This window comes from Salmo trutta, chromosome 2, assembly GCF_901001165.1.
Source record: "Salmo trutta chromosome 2, fSalTru1.1, whole genome shotgun sequence".
NCBI lineage: Eukaryota > Metazoa > Chordata > Actinopteri > Salmoniformes > Salmonidae > Salmo > Salmo trutta.
In genome coordinates, this window is record NC_042958.1 from 67,461,636 (window position 1) to 67,479,109 (window position 17,474).

At 44.0% G+C, this 17,474-nt stretch overlaps 1 protein-coding gene across 2 annotated transcripts in view; it reads left to right on the plus strand.

Annotated features, from left to right (window-relative positions):
- Positions 1 to 15,393, plus strand: part of LOC115161268 (zinc finger protein 385C) — a 144,893-nt gene extending 129,500 nt beyond the window's left edge. Inside the window, exons 5-11 of one of the 2 annotated variants that reach the window (XM_029712108.1) lie at positions 450 to 557; positions 3,094 to 3,280; positions 8,880 to 9,248; positions 9,417 to 9,619; positions 9,869 to 9,967; positions 10,114 to 10,206; positions 13,366 to 15,393. In XM_029712108.1, coding sequence (XP_029567968.1) covers positions 450 to 557; positions 3,094 to 3,280; positions 8,880 to 9,248; positions 9,417 to 9,619; positions 9,869 to 9,967; positions 10,114 to 10,206; positions 13,366 to 13,602 — 1,296 coding nt within the window. In that variant the 3' untranslated portion in view covers positions 13,603 to 15,393. Of the gene's footprint in view, positions 1 to 449; positions 558 to 3,093; positions 3,293 to 8,879; positions 9,249 to 9,416; positions 9,620 to 9,868; positions 9,968 to 10,113; positions 10,207 to 13,365 lie in introns of both variants that reach the window. The other variant, XM_029712116.1, reaches the window with a different exon arrangement.
- The last annotated feature ends 2,081 nt before the right edge of the window (positions 15,394 to 17,474 follow it).

Genomic DNA, 17,474 nt, shown 5'->3' on the forward strand with positions numbered 1-17,474 from the left:
CAAAGGCCTACATGTCACGCCCTGACCATAGAGAGCCCTTGGTTCTCTATGTCCCGTCCCGACTAGGAGGTGTTCTAGTTCATTATTTCTATGTTGGTGTTTTGTATGGTTCCCAATTAGAGGCAGCTGGTAATCGTTGCCTCTAATTGGGGATCATATTTAGGTAGTCTTTTTCCCACCTGTGTTTTGTGGGATATTGTTTGGTTTTGTGCTTGTTACACCACGTAGTCACATTTTGTTGCTTGTTAGTTGTTTTGTTGAAGAAGTTTCACGTTAAATAAATATGTGGACCTCAACACACGCTGCGCTTTGGTCTGTCTCTTACAACAACCGTGACACTACAGGAGAGTAGCTCCCCAGGAGGGTTGGTTGACCGCCCATGTAATAGTTAGACACCACTAAATCTGAGTAATGTTTGTGTTTAGTCTGGCTTGTTTTGTGTGCGACAGATGGACCCGGTTCAGAAGGCGGTTATCAACCACACGTTCGGTGTGGCACCGCCCAAGAGGAAACAGATCATCTCCTGCAACATCTGTCACCTCCGCTTCAACTCCACCGTAAGTCTGTCAACTCCGTTGCAACAATACTACAGGCTGAAGCTATCCTCCTCTCTTGTCAGATCGTTCATCACTCTGACGGTGTATGTGTACGTGTGTGCGCATGCGTGCTCCTGTTCCTCTATCTCTGTGAAAGTTGTGTGTGTGTTGTTGTTGTCGCTGAGCCTTTCTCCACCTATCAGCCAGAAAAAGCATTAAACCCAGACACCCTCTCTCTGCTGGCATCCAAATCCCCACATAGAAGAACCATCACAGTCCACACACACACAAACTGACACTCACACTCACTGAGCACACAGAGACACATGAACACAGAGGGAATGCTCAATACATCTGTAGACTGCTCCATTCACGAGAACTAATTACATTTTTGGGGCTTAAGCTATGCTTGTCAATTAATTGAAGAACTGCTTGATGGGGCTGTGATGTACTGTATATATACAGTGCATTTGGAAAGTATTCAGACCCCTTGACTTTTTCCACATTTTGTTACGTTACAGCCTTATTCTAAAATTGATTAAATATTTTTTCCCCTCATCAATCTACACACAATACCCCATAATGACAAAGGGAAAACAGGTTTTTAGAATTTTTTGCAAATTCATAAAAATGTGAAAAACGGGAATACCTTAATAAGTATTCAGACCCTTTGCTATGAGACTCGAAATTGAGCTCAGGTGCATCTTGTTTCCATTGATCATGCTTGAGATTTTTCTACAACTTGATTGGAGTCCAGGTGTGATAAATTCAATTGATTGTACATTATTTGGAAAGGCACACACCTGTCTATATAAGGTCCCACAGTTGACAGTGCATGTCAGAGCAAAAACCAACCCACGAGGTCGAAGGAATTGTCTGTAGAGCTCCGAGACAGGATTGTGTCGAGACACAGATCTGGGGAAGTTTACCAAAACATTTCTGCAGCATTGAAGGTCCCCAAGAACAGAGTGGCCTCCATCATTGAATGGAAGAAGTTTGGAACCACCAAGACTCTTCCTAGAGCTGGCCGCCTGGCCAAACTCAGCAATCGGGGGAGAAGGGCCTTGGTCAGGGAGGTGACCTAGAACCCAATGGTCACTCTGACAGAGCTCCAGAGTTCATCTGTAGAGATGGGAGAACCTTCCAGAAGGACAACCATCTCTGCAGCACTCCACCAATCAGGCTTTTATAGTAGAGTGACAAGATGGAAGCCACTCCTCAATAAAAGGCATATGACAGCCTGCTTGGAGTTTGCCAAAGGCACCTAAAGACTCTTAGACCATAAGAAACAAGATTCTCTGGTCTGATGAAACCAAGATTGAATCTTTGGCCTGAATACCAAGCATCACTTCTGGAGGAAACCAGGCACCATCCCTACGGTGAAGCATGGTGGTGGCAGCATCATGCTGTGGGGATATTTTTCAACGGCAGGGACTGGGAGACTGGTCAGGAACGAGGGAAAGATAAACGGAGCAAAGTACAGAGAGATCCTTAATGAAAACCTGCTCCAGAGCACTCAAGACCTCAGACTGGGGCGATGGTTCACCTTCCAACAGGACAACGACCCTAAGCACACAGCCAAGACAACGCAGGAGTGGCTTCAGGACAAGTCTCTCAATGTCCTTGAGTGGCCCAGCCAGAGCCCTGACTTGAACCTGATCGAACATCTCTGGAGAGCAGCGATGCTCCGCATCCAACCTGACAGAGCTTGAGAGGATCTACAGAGAAGAATCGGAGAAACTCCCCAAATACAGGTGTGCCAAGCTTGTAGCGTCATACCCAAGAAGACTCGAGGCTGTTATCGCTGCCAAAGGTGCTTCAACAAAGTACTGAGTAAAGGGTCTGAATACTTATGTAAATGTGATATTTCAGTTTATACATTTTCAATAATTAAAAGAAACTGTTTTTGACTTATCATTATGGGGTATTGTGTGTAGATTGATGAGGGGGAAAAAAACAATTGATCTATTTTAGAATAAGGCTGTAATGTATCAAAATGTGGAAAAAGTCAAGGGGTCTGTGTGAGGGGTGCGTACTGGCGGCAGAGAAGTCAGGCGCAGGAGAGCAAAAACTGTGCAGTTGCAACTGCGCAGTTTAATAATAAAACCTCCGGAAAACAGAACAATCAATAAATGGGTACAAAACCCGACGCACACCAGACATAACATGCACAAGCACTTACAATAAACAATACCAAACACGGACATGGGGGGGAACAGAGGGTTAAATACCCAACATGTAATGATGGGATTGAAACCAGGTGTGTGGGAAGACAAAACAAATGGAAAATGAAAAGTGGATCGGCGATGGCCAGAAGACCGGTGACATCGACCGCCGAACGTCGCCCGATCAAGGAGAGGGACCGACCTCGGAGGAAGTCGTGACAGTCTGAATACTTTCCGAATGCACTGTATGAACTGTGTAACTAGTTACCAAGTTGTTTTGCCAAAATCCTTCCCCTTTCCTAATTTCTTGTCATTTTTGGTTGCTGTTCTGATGCTGAGATCCAGAGATCTCTTCTCCTCTCATACTGTTTCTTTGTCTCCTCCATGACCAGAACCAGGCTGAGGCTCACTACAAGGGCCACAAACACGCACGCAAGCTGAAATCCATGGATTCCCAGAGGAACCGTCAGAGGGGCCAGGGCTCCATGGCAGGGAGGGAGAGAGACAGGGAGAGGGGGAAGACTGGAGTGGCAAAGTCCCTACCAGCACTGATGGACCCCAGCCTCACAGAAGGAACAGGTAAAATACCAGGTCTGGAAAAAAATCTCACCTCTCGCCTGCTCTCCTTCCTTCCTTTGAAGTAAGGCTTGAGATCTGATTGCGATCAGCAATTAGGATTAATGTCAGATCAGTGATCATAGCAAGGAATGTGCATGCAGAGGATGTCGTTTTGACATGTAGGAGCGGAGCTGTTGTTGTAAGCTATCCTGGAATTCACAGTGATTATGGTTCTGTTTCACGATTGTTTCAATTCACTGAATAAGTGTGGATTCCAGGCTTATTGTAACCCTGTTTTCTGTCTGCAAAACACAGCACAGAAACAGCACAGAAACTTGCCCATAATAACCATTTTAGGTAGACAAGACAGCTACTCTTAATCCAAGTTTGGAATGCTACTGCTAGGGTTTGCGTTGCATGCAACGCATTTTCATTACAGTTGTGTTGAATCCGCTTTAAAGATCACAGATTTCTCACAGACATCGTAAAAAGCTAAGTTACGGTAGGAGATCATTCCTGCTATAAATATTTTTTTGCATTTTAGTGCTATTTTGTGGACAGAAAATGTGGCCCATATCGTTTACCAATCGGAACAGTATCTTTGTCTTCCTGTTATTTTGTCTCTTTGTCTTGTCATTTGTCAAGCCATTTTTCTCATCTGAAAATAGCCCCATCTCCTGTCGCTCCATCCTTCGCCGTATTTACTAGACTCATCTTCGTTTTCTATTGATTCTCTCCATACTTCGTTCACCATAATTCAGTTCCATTTAATGACATAATGATAGAGCCTTTATATCCAGGGTAACCATGGCAATTGATTAATGGAGGGAAAGGGAGAGATAAAGGGAGAGAGAAAAAAAGGGAGAGAGAGAAAGGGACAGTGAGGGAGAAAGGGAGAAAGAGTGAGAGAAAGGTAAGAGATTATTGATTTATTACTAACAGTCTAGTATATTTCTGTCTTTGACCATCGTTGTTATATGTTTACTTTGACAATGTACAGTGCGTTCAGAAAGTATTCACAGCCCTTGACTTTTCCAAATTTTGTTGTGTTACAGCCTGAATTTAAAATGGATTCGATTGAGATTGTTTTTGTCACTGACCTACACACAATACCCCATAATATCAAAGTAGAATTATGTTTTTCTAAATTTGACAAACTAATTCAAAATGAAAAGCTGAAATGTCTTGAGTCAATAAGTATTCAACCCCTTTATTATGGCGAGCCTAAATTAGCTCAGGAATAAAAATTGGTCATATAATAAGTTGCATGGACTCACTCTGTGTGCAATAATAGTGTTTAACATTATTTTGAATGACTACCTCATCTCTGTACCCCACACAGTTGAGCAGTGAATTCCGAACACAGATTCAACCACAAAGGCCAGGGAGGTTTTCCAATGACTCGCAAAGAAGGGCACCTATTGGTAGATATTTTTTTTTTTTAAAGCAGACATTGAATATCCCTTTGAGCATGGTGAAGTTATTAATTACACTTTGGATGGTGTATCAATACAAACTGAGGATGAGTCAACAATATTGTAGTTACTCTACAATACTAACCTATTTGACAGAGTGAAAAGAAGGACGCCTGTACAGAATTCAAATATTCCAATGCATGCATCTTGTTTGCAATAAGACACTAAAGTAATACTGTAACAAAGCAATTCATTTTTTACCTGAATACGAAGTGTTATGTTTGGGGCAAATCCAATACAACAGATTACTGAGTAGCACACTCCATATTTTCAAGCATAGCGGTGGCTGCATCATGTTATGGGTATGCTTGTAATCGTTAAGGACTGGGGAGTTTTTCATAATAAAAAAGAAACGGAATGAAGCTAAGCACATGCAAAATCCTAGAGGAAAACCTGGTTCAGTCTGCTTTCCACCTGACACTGGGAGATTAATTCAACTTTCAGCTGGACAATACATAAGGGATGCATGTGACAGCTCCCTTATGATTGATGAGGATTTTCATAGGGCAAATGGACGGTAACATACTAGGGGGCCTCAGGTCGCCCCCCAAGGCCTTGTCTTTCGGGAAGTAAAAAAAAGAAGTTTCCAGGACAATCGGTTTCCGAGAAATACATTTCTTTTAAAACGTTTTTCTGCTGTTCTGGAAAATTCCACCAGATGGCGACTGACTGTATATGGCAAATTGACATTTCATAACCAAATGTACATGGCTGTTTCTCGTAAACGGAACAGACTTCAAAGACAAAACTTGGTGAGCACAGGGGTGGCCAAATGTACTTTTAGCCCAGAAACAAGATGGCGTCGAGGCCACAATGCTCTTTGAGTTAATGCACATTTTGTGGGATTAATGGTTGAAAATGGTAATACAGCTCTAATTTGACCGCTTCACGTCAAAGTACATAAACCTATGCTGTAAGAAAAAATAGAACCAGACATTTATCTATCAGATTTTACGATAAATCATACAAGGTCCATTTCATAATGCTAAAACAAATGTGTGTTTTTTTTTATTTATAGATCCAGTTGATGCGTGTTAAGGCGAATCCGTTAAAGCAGGTTTAGGAGCTCTACGGGATTTCTGTGATTTTCTGTAATGTTGTGTTCTCTCACACACGCACAGCCAAGATGGAGTGACACAGTGTGGGGTTTACAGACACACAGAGCCTGCAATAGTTACCAGCGTTCGAACCATCAAAGAACCATCAGACCTAGACCTCTGAAACTTTATTAAACTGTTCTAGAGCTTGAGTTATGAGATATGTGGCTCTAGAAGGTTCTCAGGCCGAGAAACAGCCTCGTCCATTTGCAATATCTTCAATTCATTTTTAACGTCGCGAAAATGACGACATTCCGAAAGTCCCAGAATCACAGGAGTAGGTGCATTGAAACCACCTCGGCCCCATAGAGACAGACCCTACAAGTTTTTGTTTAACACTTTTTTAATTACTGCATGATTCCGTATGTGTTATTTCATAGTTTTGATGTCTTCACTATTATTCTACAATGTACAAAATAGTACAATTTAAGAAAATCCTTGAATGAGTAGGTCTGTCCAAACGTTTGACTGGTACTGCAAATCTACTTGAAAATCTATGGCATGACCTGTAAATGGTTGTCTAGCAATGATCAAGAACCAATTTGCCAGAGCTTGAAAAATTTTTTAAAATAATAATAATGCAAATGTTGCACAATCCAGGTGTGGAAAGCTCTTACTGACCCTGAAAGAGCCACAGCTGTAATCACTACCAAAGGTGCTTCTACAAAGTATTGATTCAGAGGTGTGAATACTTATGCAAATTAGATATTTAAAACATTTCTATAAACATGTTTTCACTTTATCATTATGGGGTATTATGTGTAGATGGCTGAGAATTTATTGATTTTTTAAATACATTTTTAGTTCAGGCTGTAACACAACAAAATGTGGAATAAGTCAAGGGGAATGAATACTTTCTGAAGGCACTGTAAGTGTTGTACTTTCCATGTCAATCAAATCAAATCAAATTTATTTATATAGCCCTTCGTACATCAGCTGAAATCTCAAAGTGCTGTACAGAAACCCAGCCTAAAACCTCAAACAGCAAGCAATGCATGTGAAAGAAGCACGGTGGCTGGGAAAACTCCCTAGGAAAAACTCCTGAGAAAGGCCAAAAACCTAGGAAGAAACCTAGAGAGGAACCAGGCTATGAGGGGTGGCCAGTCCTCTTCTGGCTGTGCCGGGTGGATATTATAACAGAACATGGTCAAGATGTTAAAATGTTCGTAAATGACCAGCATGGTCAAATAATAATAATCATAGTAATTGTCGAGGGTGCAACAAGCACGTCCGGTGAACAGGTCAGGGTTCCGTAGCCGCAGGCAGAACAGTTGAAACTGGAGCAGCAGCATGGCCAGGTGGACTGGGGACAGCAAGGAGTCATCATGCCAGGTAGTCCTAGGGCTCAGGTCCTCCGAGAGAAAGAAAGAAAGAAAGAAAGAGAGAATTAGAGAGAGCATATTTACATTCACACAGGACACCGGATAAGACAAGAGAATACTCCAGATGTAACAGACTGACCCTAGCCCCCCGACACATAAACTACTGCAGCATAAATACTGGAGGCTGAGACAGGAGGGATCAGAAGACACTGTGGCCCCATCCGATGATACCCCCGGACAGGGCCAAACAGGCAGGATATAACCCCACCCACTTTGCCAAAGCACAGCCCCCACACCACTAGAGGGATATCTACAACCACCAACTTACCGTCCGAAGACAAGGCCGAGTATAGCCCACAAAGATGTCCGCCACGGCACAACCCAAGGGGGGGGCGCCAACCCAGACAGGAAGACCACGTCAGTGGCTCAACCTACTCAAGTGACGCACCCCTCCCATGGACGGCATGGAAGAACACCAGTAAGTCAGTGACTCAGCCCCTGTAAAAGGGTTAGAGGCAGAGAATCCCAGTGGGAAGAGGGGAACCGACAAGGCAGAGACAGCAAGGGCGGTTCGTTGCTCCAGCCTTTCCGTTCACCTTCACACTCCTGGGCCAGACTATACTTAATCATAGGACCTACTGAAGAGATAAGTCTTCAGTAAAGACTTAAAGGTTGAGACTGAGTCTGCGTCTCTCACATGGGTAGGCAGACCATTCCATAAAAATGGAGCTCTATAGGAGAAAGCCCTACCTCCAGCCGTTTGCTTAGAAATTCTAGGGACAATTAGGAGGCCTGCGTCTTGTGACCGTAGCGTACGTGTAGGTATGTACGGCAGGACCAAATCGGAAAGATAGGTAGGAGCAAGCCCATGTAATGCTTTGTAGGTTAGCAGTAAAACCTTGAAATCAGCCCTTGCCTTAACAGGAAGCCAGTGTAGGGAAGCTAGCACTGGAGTAATATGATCAAATTTTTTGGTTCTAGTCAGGATTCTAGCAGCCGTATTTAGCACTAACTGAAGTTTAGTTCAATAAAGTATATTGAAATGAAATATTCAGAGGACAACAAACAGAGAGATGTAGAGACACACTTATTTTAAATGATCATTTTAAATTATCAAATCAATTATATCTATGTATGTATCTAGAGAGACAGGTACTGTAGAGAGAGGCTAAACAGGCTACCAGGGCTCCCTAGTGGTGCAGTGGTCTAAGGCACTGCATCTCAGTGCTAGAGGCGTCACTACAGACCCTGGTTTGATTCCAGGCTGTATCACAACCGGCCGTGATTGGGAGTACCATAGGGCGGTGCACAATTGGCACAGCGTCGTCCAGGTTAGGGTTTGGCCGGGGTATGTCATTGTAAATAAGAATTTGTTCTTAACTGACTTGCCTAGTTAAATAAAGGTTAAATAAAAAATACCAGTGTTGAGCAATGCTCTCAGTAAACAGAATCTACATCTGCCAGTGTTTTTAATTGAATCCAGCTCTCACCTGAATCCACTGTCTTACGCTGCCTGATATAGTTGCCAAGTGAGTGCTGGCCTTTCTCCCCCCATGTAACCCTAACCCCATTGTCTTACGTCAGATAGAGACTAGTCAGGTGAGGGACTAATGCTGTGTAAGACTGAAGCCACCTGTCGGAAGACAATTTAACCACAATCCCTGTTTGTATGTGAATACCACATGTACGATAACTCTCATACAGCAACGTCTCTCTCTCTCCCCAGGCCTGTTCTCGTCTCCCCAGCCCCCCACCAGACCGAAGCTGGATGACACCCTCCAGGGGGTCTCCCCCACCCCTATGCCTGTCTCGGAGACCTCTTCACTGGACGCCTTGGCCCTCCTCTCACCCCAGGTCTCCCCTGCTGCCTACCAGCTCTCGGAGCTCACATCAGACGGTAGCCCTATGGAGGGCCCCAGCCCGACCCCAGACTCCAACCCGTCACTGGAGGGCCAGGGGGAGTCCCCAGGGGCACCAGGAGGGGAAGAGGAGACCAGGCAGGGCAAAAAGAGCCCCCCCACCAAGCAGCACCTCCACTGTCCCATGTGCAAAATCACAGTCAACTCCTCATCCCAGCTAGAAGCCCATTATAGCGGTATGCACTGCAATATGTCTATATGGCTACTTGCACAGTATTTGCTATTGAGTGATAAGTAGATACTATTTAAATGCTGACCTATGATTCTGATTAAATACAATTTTTAACTGATAAATGAATCAATATCTATGTGGTCGTGTCTGTGATGTGTCTGTGCTGTTCTAGGCTCCAAACACAAGCAGATGCTGGAGGGCCAGACGGGTGCTCAGGCACGACGCCGAGGCAAGGTAATGTCATTGCCTAGGCCGACATGCAGGAGCAAGCAGGCAATCAGCAGCAAGGCCAGGGTGGGCGTGGCCCTGGCTAGCCAACCGTTCCACTGCGAGATGTGCGAGGTGTCCGTCAACTCGGAGACGCAGCTCAAACAGGTGTGTGTGTTTCTGTGTGTTTCTGAGTGTGTGTAGTACAGCCTCAAAATATATATGCCATGCACTCAGTCCTTGCATTTGGAGCTGCCTATGAATTTGAGAGGGGTTACATTTCCCTAGCCCCATCCCTCAGCTGTAGACCAAAACAAATGGGATTTTCGATTGTATTTCGAATTAATCCCAGAATTTAGTTTTTAAGGGATGTTTCACTCAGTATAAAACCTAACATGCTTTGCTTTTGTCACTCAGCACATGAGCAGCAGAAGACACAAAGACCGGTTGTCAGGAAAGCCCCAGAAACCGAAGTTCAGCCCTTATACTAAGAGCCAGCCAAACCCTGTTTTAGCAGTAAGTGTCCGTCCAACACACACACACACACACACACACACACACACACACACCAACTACCCCTCCTGTCCTGCCCATTCATTCCCACACAGCCAGCGTTCTTATTTTGTCGCCCCCTTTCCCCCGTTCTTGTGTCCTCTCTGCAGAGCGTGAGATGGAGTGGTTTCCCGTTTGGGGGGGTGACCTCGGCCATAGGGAAACTGGCCAGCCACTGCCACCTCAGCACTTACAGCCCTCAGGTGAAGGCCTATATGAGGACGTTTTGTGAATGTCTTTTTAGCAACCAGAGACAGATGTCTTTATCTCATTGTCTGGATGTTTTACCAGATAACCAAACTATGACGTCCATGACATCAGATGTCTTAACCTGCATGTAACAGAGACCAGTTGGTTTTATTTGAGTTATATCCGGTCTTCTAACCCAGAAAACCAGTTTAAAGACAGAAAATAACGTCAGTAAGACGTCAGGGGCCACATTTTACCCGCTTAGGAAGAGTAAGAACCTGAATTTGAATTAGGCTACTGTCTTAGGTGGCTCTGGTCACATAAAAGGCAAACACACATTTATTCACATTCCCAAACTGTCTCTGTCCCATTGTCTATCTATGGGGTAAATGAACTGAGCACTATAGCGTGCTGCTGCTATGTCGGATAGCTGAGAAAGGGCCATGTTTGGGAATAGGCATGGTCATGTTCTTTCACAGTTTACTCACTACAAAAATAACTGCTTCAAGTTGGTGAGGCCAAATATACTGGCAGGCACAAAAAGGTCTCTCACTCACTCATGTAAACATAGCCTCGCACACACACAAACATTGTCACATAACCACAACACACACACAAGTACATGCTCGCAGACAAACACACACACACACACACACACACACACACACACACACACACACACACACACACACACACACACACACACACACACACAGACACACAGACACACAGACAAAGACAGAGGGCCGCACAGGATTTGTGTTTGGCCAGCTGCTGGGTAGAGGCAGTGTCTCAGGCCATGGTCACAATCTTGTCTGGGATATTTAAGGCCAGCTCGTGAGGTTGCCAGCAATCCACACTGGCTTCACACCAATTGATGGTGATGGATATTCACTTTCATGTTTCATTCACCCTCACTCTGACGTTAATGTTGTGGTTAGCTGAATGCATACAGGCCTGATCTAGAGTATAACTTTTTGGATACAATTGTATGGGCTTGAAGAGAGATAGCATTGTTAGACTGATTCTGACATGGGACACCAGGTGAAAATACTTTCTGGCCGAACAATAGCTAGGTTTCCATCCAATTGGCGACAGATTTTTATGGGAATATTCTAAAATATGGATAAAGAAAATATTCCCACCAGTGGTGTGTTTCCACCAAACTGGCTTCCACCAACAATCAGTGCGTGATGAGGTAATGCACACAACAGTTTACTTTCTGGATCAAGCATCGATCATCATGTCACCAGAATAAGACCCTCGATATTTATTGGAAAGGAGCATCAAGATCACCTTGCACTTTCACCACCCTGTGAAGTTCATTATAACGTATTTCATCTGTAGCCTAATAAACTGCATCGTTTCCTGAGTCGTAGCGGGAAGACCACACACCATATCATCGCATGACTCCAAGTTTACTTCGATATGAAGGTTATTATTTAAATTTCTGGAGATGAAGGCATTTCCACTTCTTTTTCTCGCGTAAATAATTTGACCAACAAAAAAAGATCCCACCATGTCGAACGAACAAATTATCTGTCGACATTTATAAAATTGTACCGAAACTTCCTGTTTCCATCACAGCTGGTACCACAGAGCTTGAGGTGGCCGGTATTCAATCAATTGCAGATAGTGGGTTTTACAAATATTACTTTGAGAAGTTGAATTTGCACAGCTGTATGTCCTGGATGGAGGGAGTTATGGAAAATCCACTATCAGGAATTGATTGAATACCAGACCAGCGTCAGCCACGCAATCTCCATAGACAAACAATGGCAGTAGAATGACCTTACTGAAGAGCTTAGTGACTTTCAACGTGGCACCGTGATAGGATGCCACCTTTCCGACAAGTCAGATCATCACATTTGTCTGCCCTGCTAGAGCTGCTTCGGTCAACAGTAAGTTCTGTTATTGTGAAGTGGAAACGTTAGGCCACACAAGCTCATAGAACAGGACTGCCGAGTGCTGAAGCGCATGACGCGTAAGAATGGTCTGTCCTCGGTTGCAACACTCACTACCGAGTTCCAAACTGCCTCTGGAAGGAACGTCAGCACAAGAACTGTTCGTCAGGGAGCTTCATGAAATGGGTTTCTATGGCTGAGCAGCAGCACACAAGTCTAAGATCACCATGCACAATGCCAAGCATCGGCTGGAGTGGTGTAAAGCTCGCCGCCATTGGATTCTGGAGCAGTGGAAATGCGTTCTCTGGAGCGATGAATCACGCTTCACCATCTGGCAGTCCGACGGACGAATCTGGGTTTGGTGAATGCCAGGAGAACGCTACCTGCCCCAATGCATAGTGCCAACTGTAAAGTTTGGTGGAGGAGCAATAAGGGTCTGGGGCTGTTTTTCATGTTTCGGGCTAGGCCCCTTATTTCCAGTGAAGGGAAATAGTAACGTTACAGCATATGAGATTCTAGACGATTCTGTGCTTCCAACTTTGTGGCAACAGTTTGGGGAAGGACATTTCCTATTTCAATATGACAGTGCCCCCATGCACAAAGTAAAGTCCATACTGAAATGGTTTGTTGAGATCGGTTTGGAAGAACTTGACTGGCCTGCACAGAACCCTGACCTCAACCCCATTGAACACCTTTGAAATTAATTGGATGCCGACTGCGAGCTAGGCCTAATCGCCCAACATCAGTGCCCGACCTCACTAATGCTCTTGTGACTGAATGGAAGCAAGTCCCCGCAGCAATGTTCCAACATCTAGTAGAAAGCCTTCCCAGAAGAGTGGAGGCTGTTATAGTAATGCCCATGATGTTGGAATGAGATGTTCGACGAGCAGGTGTCCACATACTGTTGGTCAGGTAGTGTATGTCTAATACTTTCAAATACCTGTGCCGAGCTTGATGTACACTTGTTTGCCGGTACAATTGAACCAATATAATAGTCCCAAAAGTGCAAACTCCATGCTAAATCAAGCACACCTCAAAGAGGTATTTGACCCTGGGTTGTGTACATTAAGCACCAAATGGAGGAACACAGACGGAAACTGGCTGGGACCACTATGACTTGCCCAATAAGAAATGCACATTTTTGTTTTCCATTGCAAATAGTTTCAAACCGTTTTTCGTTGCGTGCTCTAATGAACTTGACCTGCATGTAAGTTTGTTGAATAGCTGTCGCAGACTCATACTAAAAACCCTATGGTTCCTCTCTTCCAGACCAAACTGGCCCTGCAGAAGCAGCTGTCCAAGGCCCTGTCGGCAGGTTTCCTGGCCAGCCACATGAACCCGGCCACCCTTTGCACCATGGCCTCCAATCCCCTGACCCTGCGGGGCCCCCCGGGGCCCGGCCATACACCCCTCATCCAGACCCCCCTGCTCAGCCCCGCGCTCTTCAGGCCCGCCCCGGGGCCCCTGAGGGCCACTCATACGCCCATCATCTTCTCGCCGTACTAGCCGAGTTTGGACAAGCCTGGATCAAATTGACCTAGGCTGGACAAGCCAAGCTTGGACTAGCCTTGATAAAATTGGCATACATTTACATTTTAGTAGAGCAAACGATCTAGCCCAGCCATTCTAGATGAAAAATAAGGACCTAAGTGGAGCTACTCTGAGGCCCTGTCCAGAAACAGCCTTGGCACTTGTGTACAGTACTGTATATCATTTTATACTGTATAAAATGATTAGATAGGTACTGTATGTGAGCAATATGGTTGGAGCTCAACTTTAACTTCTAATAGGCTAAGTGGAATGTTCACCCTATCGCTGAAACCCATCAAATCCTTTCAGATCTTCACAAGTGCACAGAAGTTAAGGGTTGATTTTGGACAGGACCTAAAACATTTCTATGCAGCCAATGAGAGCAGAGCAGCGTGCCACCAAGTCCAACATGCAAAACCGCTTACTGGCTACGGTGCTACACACTGGAGAACCAGAGATGGCCGTGGCGTTTCAGCCACAAAATTGTTGCCCCTCTCTCCCGTTGGCTCTCTGAAGACTGTCGACTGCATGCTCCAACTTGGTCTGGAGGACCCTCTTTGAAGCCATAGCGACGAACGATCAAGTTTTATTTGTTTTGTGCTATTTATTAGATGAATATAGAGTAGGCCTATATTTATGTCACGTATAGTGTCTGTTGCCGATGTCCCCTCGCTTTAGGATTTTCCAAACAGTTTCACTCTGGGAGTAGGCCTACACTGTCAGATTTCCCTTGTCCAGTATTAGTCTATCACCTTTTGTCAAGGATACAGTTTTATTTGTGTTGTGCTTTCTGCTAAGGTACTTTTCAACTAACACTTTCATTGAAACCCGGTATTAAATCCCAAAAGAGCAAACCTAGCTAGGTAGAGCCTCCACTGGCCGGCAATGTATCAGTATCTCTCTCTCTCTCTCTTTCTCGCTCTCTATCTCTTAGTACTTCTGTTTTCTAACGCCTTGTTGATGTTGGCCAACCTAAATAAACAGGTTTGGTTTGCTAGGTTGCAGCCGGGATCCACCGCATTCACGGTAAATGCTGCATACTGTATGTCGGCTCAATCGGAAAGGACTTTCAAATGTCAATTCGCTATAACGCGGATCTACCTAATCGGTTTGAATCCTGGCCATGGTCTGGGAACATGATGCACGATGTCAATGTGAGACCCCGAGTCCCAGCAACCACAAACCCATCAGACAACACATTATTAGTAATTCTGTGTGGCTCAGGCAACGGCATGGTCATGTGTTAAATTCTCGCAGGGAACACATACACGTACTAAAGAATGTATGTACTCACTGTACTTCAAGTCGCTCTGGATAAATGATGTATACCATGCTCTCAGCATTTGACAGAGAAAGATACGTCAATGTAGCTGGTCCCAGATCTGTATATGCTTTCAAGATATTCAGAGGAGCTGGCTCAAGCAGATCTGAAGTCAGGCTAACATTGATGGGTATTAGAAGGTATCGATGAGGTAAGGGTCACGCTCTCTCGTGCTCTTTATTTTCCCTCTTTCTCCCTTTCTTCCCTGTGTAAAAAGCAGTATTAGTACAGCCACAATCAGCCCCCCACTCAAACCTGATGGAGAATATTTTACTTCAGGGAAACAGGAATAAAGAGACAGAGAGAAGGGGGAGAGAGAGAGTGAGAGAAGCCTGCGTTCAAAACACCCATAATCTGGGGCTTATTCAGGAGGGCGCAACGTCACAGAACATTTATCATTTAGCATAGAAGTACAGTACCAGTCAAAAGTTTGGACACACCTACTCATTCAAAGGTTTTTCCAAATTTTTACTATTTTCTACATTGTAGAATAATAGTGAAGACATCAAAACTATGAAATAACACATAAGGAATCATGTAGTAACCAAAAAAGTGTTAAACAAATAAAATAGATTTTAGATTTTAGATTCTTCTAAGTAGCCACCCTTTGCTTTGATGACAGCTTTGCACACTCTTGGCATTCTCTCAACCAGCTTCACCTTGAATGCTTTTCCAACAGTCTTGGAGTTCCCACATATGCTGAGCACTTGTTGGCTGCTTTTTCTTCACTCTGCGTTCCAACTCATCCCAAACCATCTCAATTTGGTTGAGGTCGGGTGATTGTGGAGGCCAGGTCATCTGATGCAGCACTCCATCACTCTCCATCATGATCAAATAGCTCTCACACAGCATGTAGGTGTGTTGGGTCATTGTCCTGTTGAAAACAAATGATAGTCCCACTAAGCCCAAACAAGATGGGATGGCGAATCGCTGCAGAATGCTGTGGTAGCCATGCTGGCTAAGTGCGCCTTGAATTCTAAATAAATCACAGACAGTGTCACCAGCAAAGCACCATCACACCTCCTCCTCCTTGCTTCACGGTGGGAACCACACATGCAGAGATCATCCGTTCACCTACTCTGCATCTCATAAAGACCCAGCGGTTGGAACCACAAATCTCAAACTTGGACTCATCAGACCAAAGGACAGATTTCCACCGGTCTAATGTCCATTGCTCGTGTTTCTTGGCCCAAGCAAGTCTCTTCTTATTATTGGTGTCCTTTAGTAGTGGTTTCTTTGCAGACATTCTACCATGAAGGACTGATTCACGCAGTCTCCTCTGAACAGTTGATGTTGAGATGCGTCTGTTACTTGAACTCTGTGAAGCATTTATTTGGGCTGCAATCTGAGGTGCAGTTAACTCTAATGAACCTATCCTCTGCAGCAGAGGTAACTCTGGGTCTTTCTTTCCTTTGGCGGACCTCTTGAGAGGACCACTTGATGGTTTTTGGTACTGCACTTAAAGAAACTTTCTTGACATTTTCTGTATTGACTGACCTTCATGTCTTAAAGTAATGATGGACTGTCATTTCTCTTTGCTTATTTGAGCTGTTCTTGCCATAATATGGATGGTCTTAGTCTTTTACCAAATAGGGCTATCTTCTGTATACCACCCCTACCTTGTCACAACACAATTGATTGGCTCAAGCACATTAAGAAGGAAAGAAATTCCACAAATTAACTTTTAACAAGGTACACCTGTTAACTGAAATGCATTCCAGGTGACTACCTCATTTAGCTGGTTGAGATAATTCCAAAAGTGTGTCAGGCTGTCATCAAGGCAAAAGGTACTGTAGCTACTTTGAAGAATCTGAAATATAAAATATATTTAGATTTGTTTAACACATTTTTGGTTACTACATGATTCCATTTGTGTTATTTTATAGTTTTGATGTCTTCACTATTATTCTACAATGTAGAAAATAGTAAAAATTAAGAAAAACCCTTGAATGAGTAGGTGAGTCAAAACTTTTGACTGGTACTGTATATCTCATAGATAAGGAGCCCTCTTTGTCATAGTGCATAAGAAATCATGCCCACTCTATACAGTGCATTTCTATCTGCAAAGTTCTGAAACGTTTCACTCTTTTGAACAATCTCCAGATGCCACCGAGCACACTCTGTTGATGGGAGTCTGAAGTACAGGAGCTCCTCGTTAACAAGTGGGAATCATGTCCTGATGCTTTAGTCTGATAATGTGTAGTATGAGGACTTAATTTAAAAAAAGTCACTCCTCTCAATCACTTTATGTTAATTCCTGAGGAAGCTGGTAAGTTCTTTCACAGAAGGGGACTATTGAAGATGTAACACCTCTGTAGTTTTAAGCCCCTGCTATCCCTCAGGTTTGTGTCCTTTGTTCTAACTGCTTGTGCTGAAATATTGTAGCCTAAGCAATATTATGTCATTTTAAAGTTGTATTTAATGTCATCCGGTAGACTACATGGGTAGCTTAATTTTCCATCCATTGCAATAATGTAAATTGGTATTCATAAAGAAAATGTCCATGTCTGTATCGTTGTACATGACA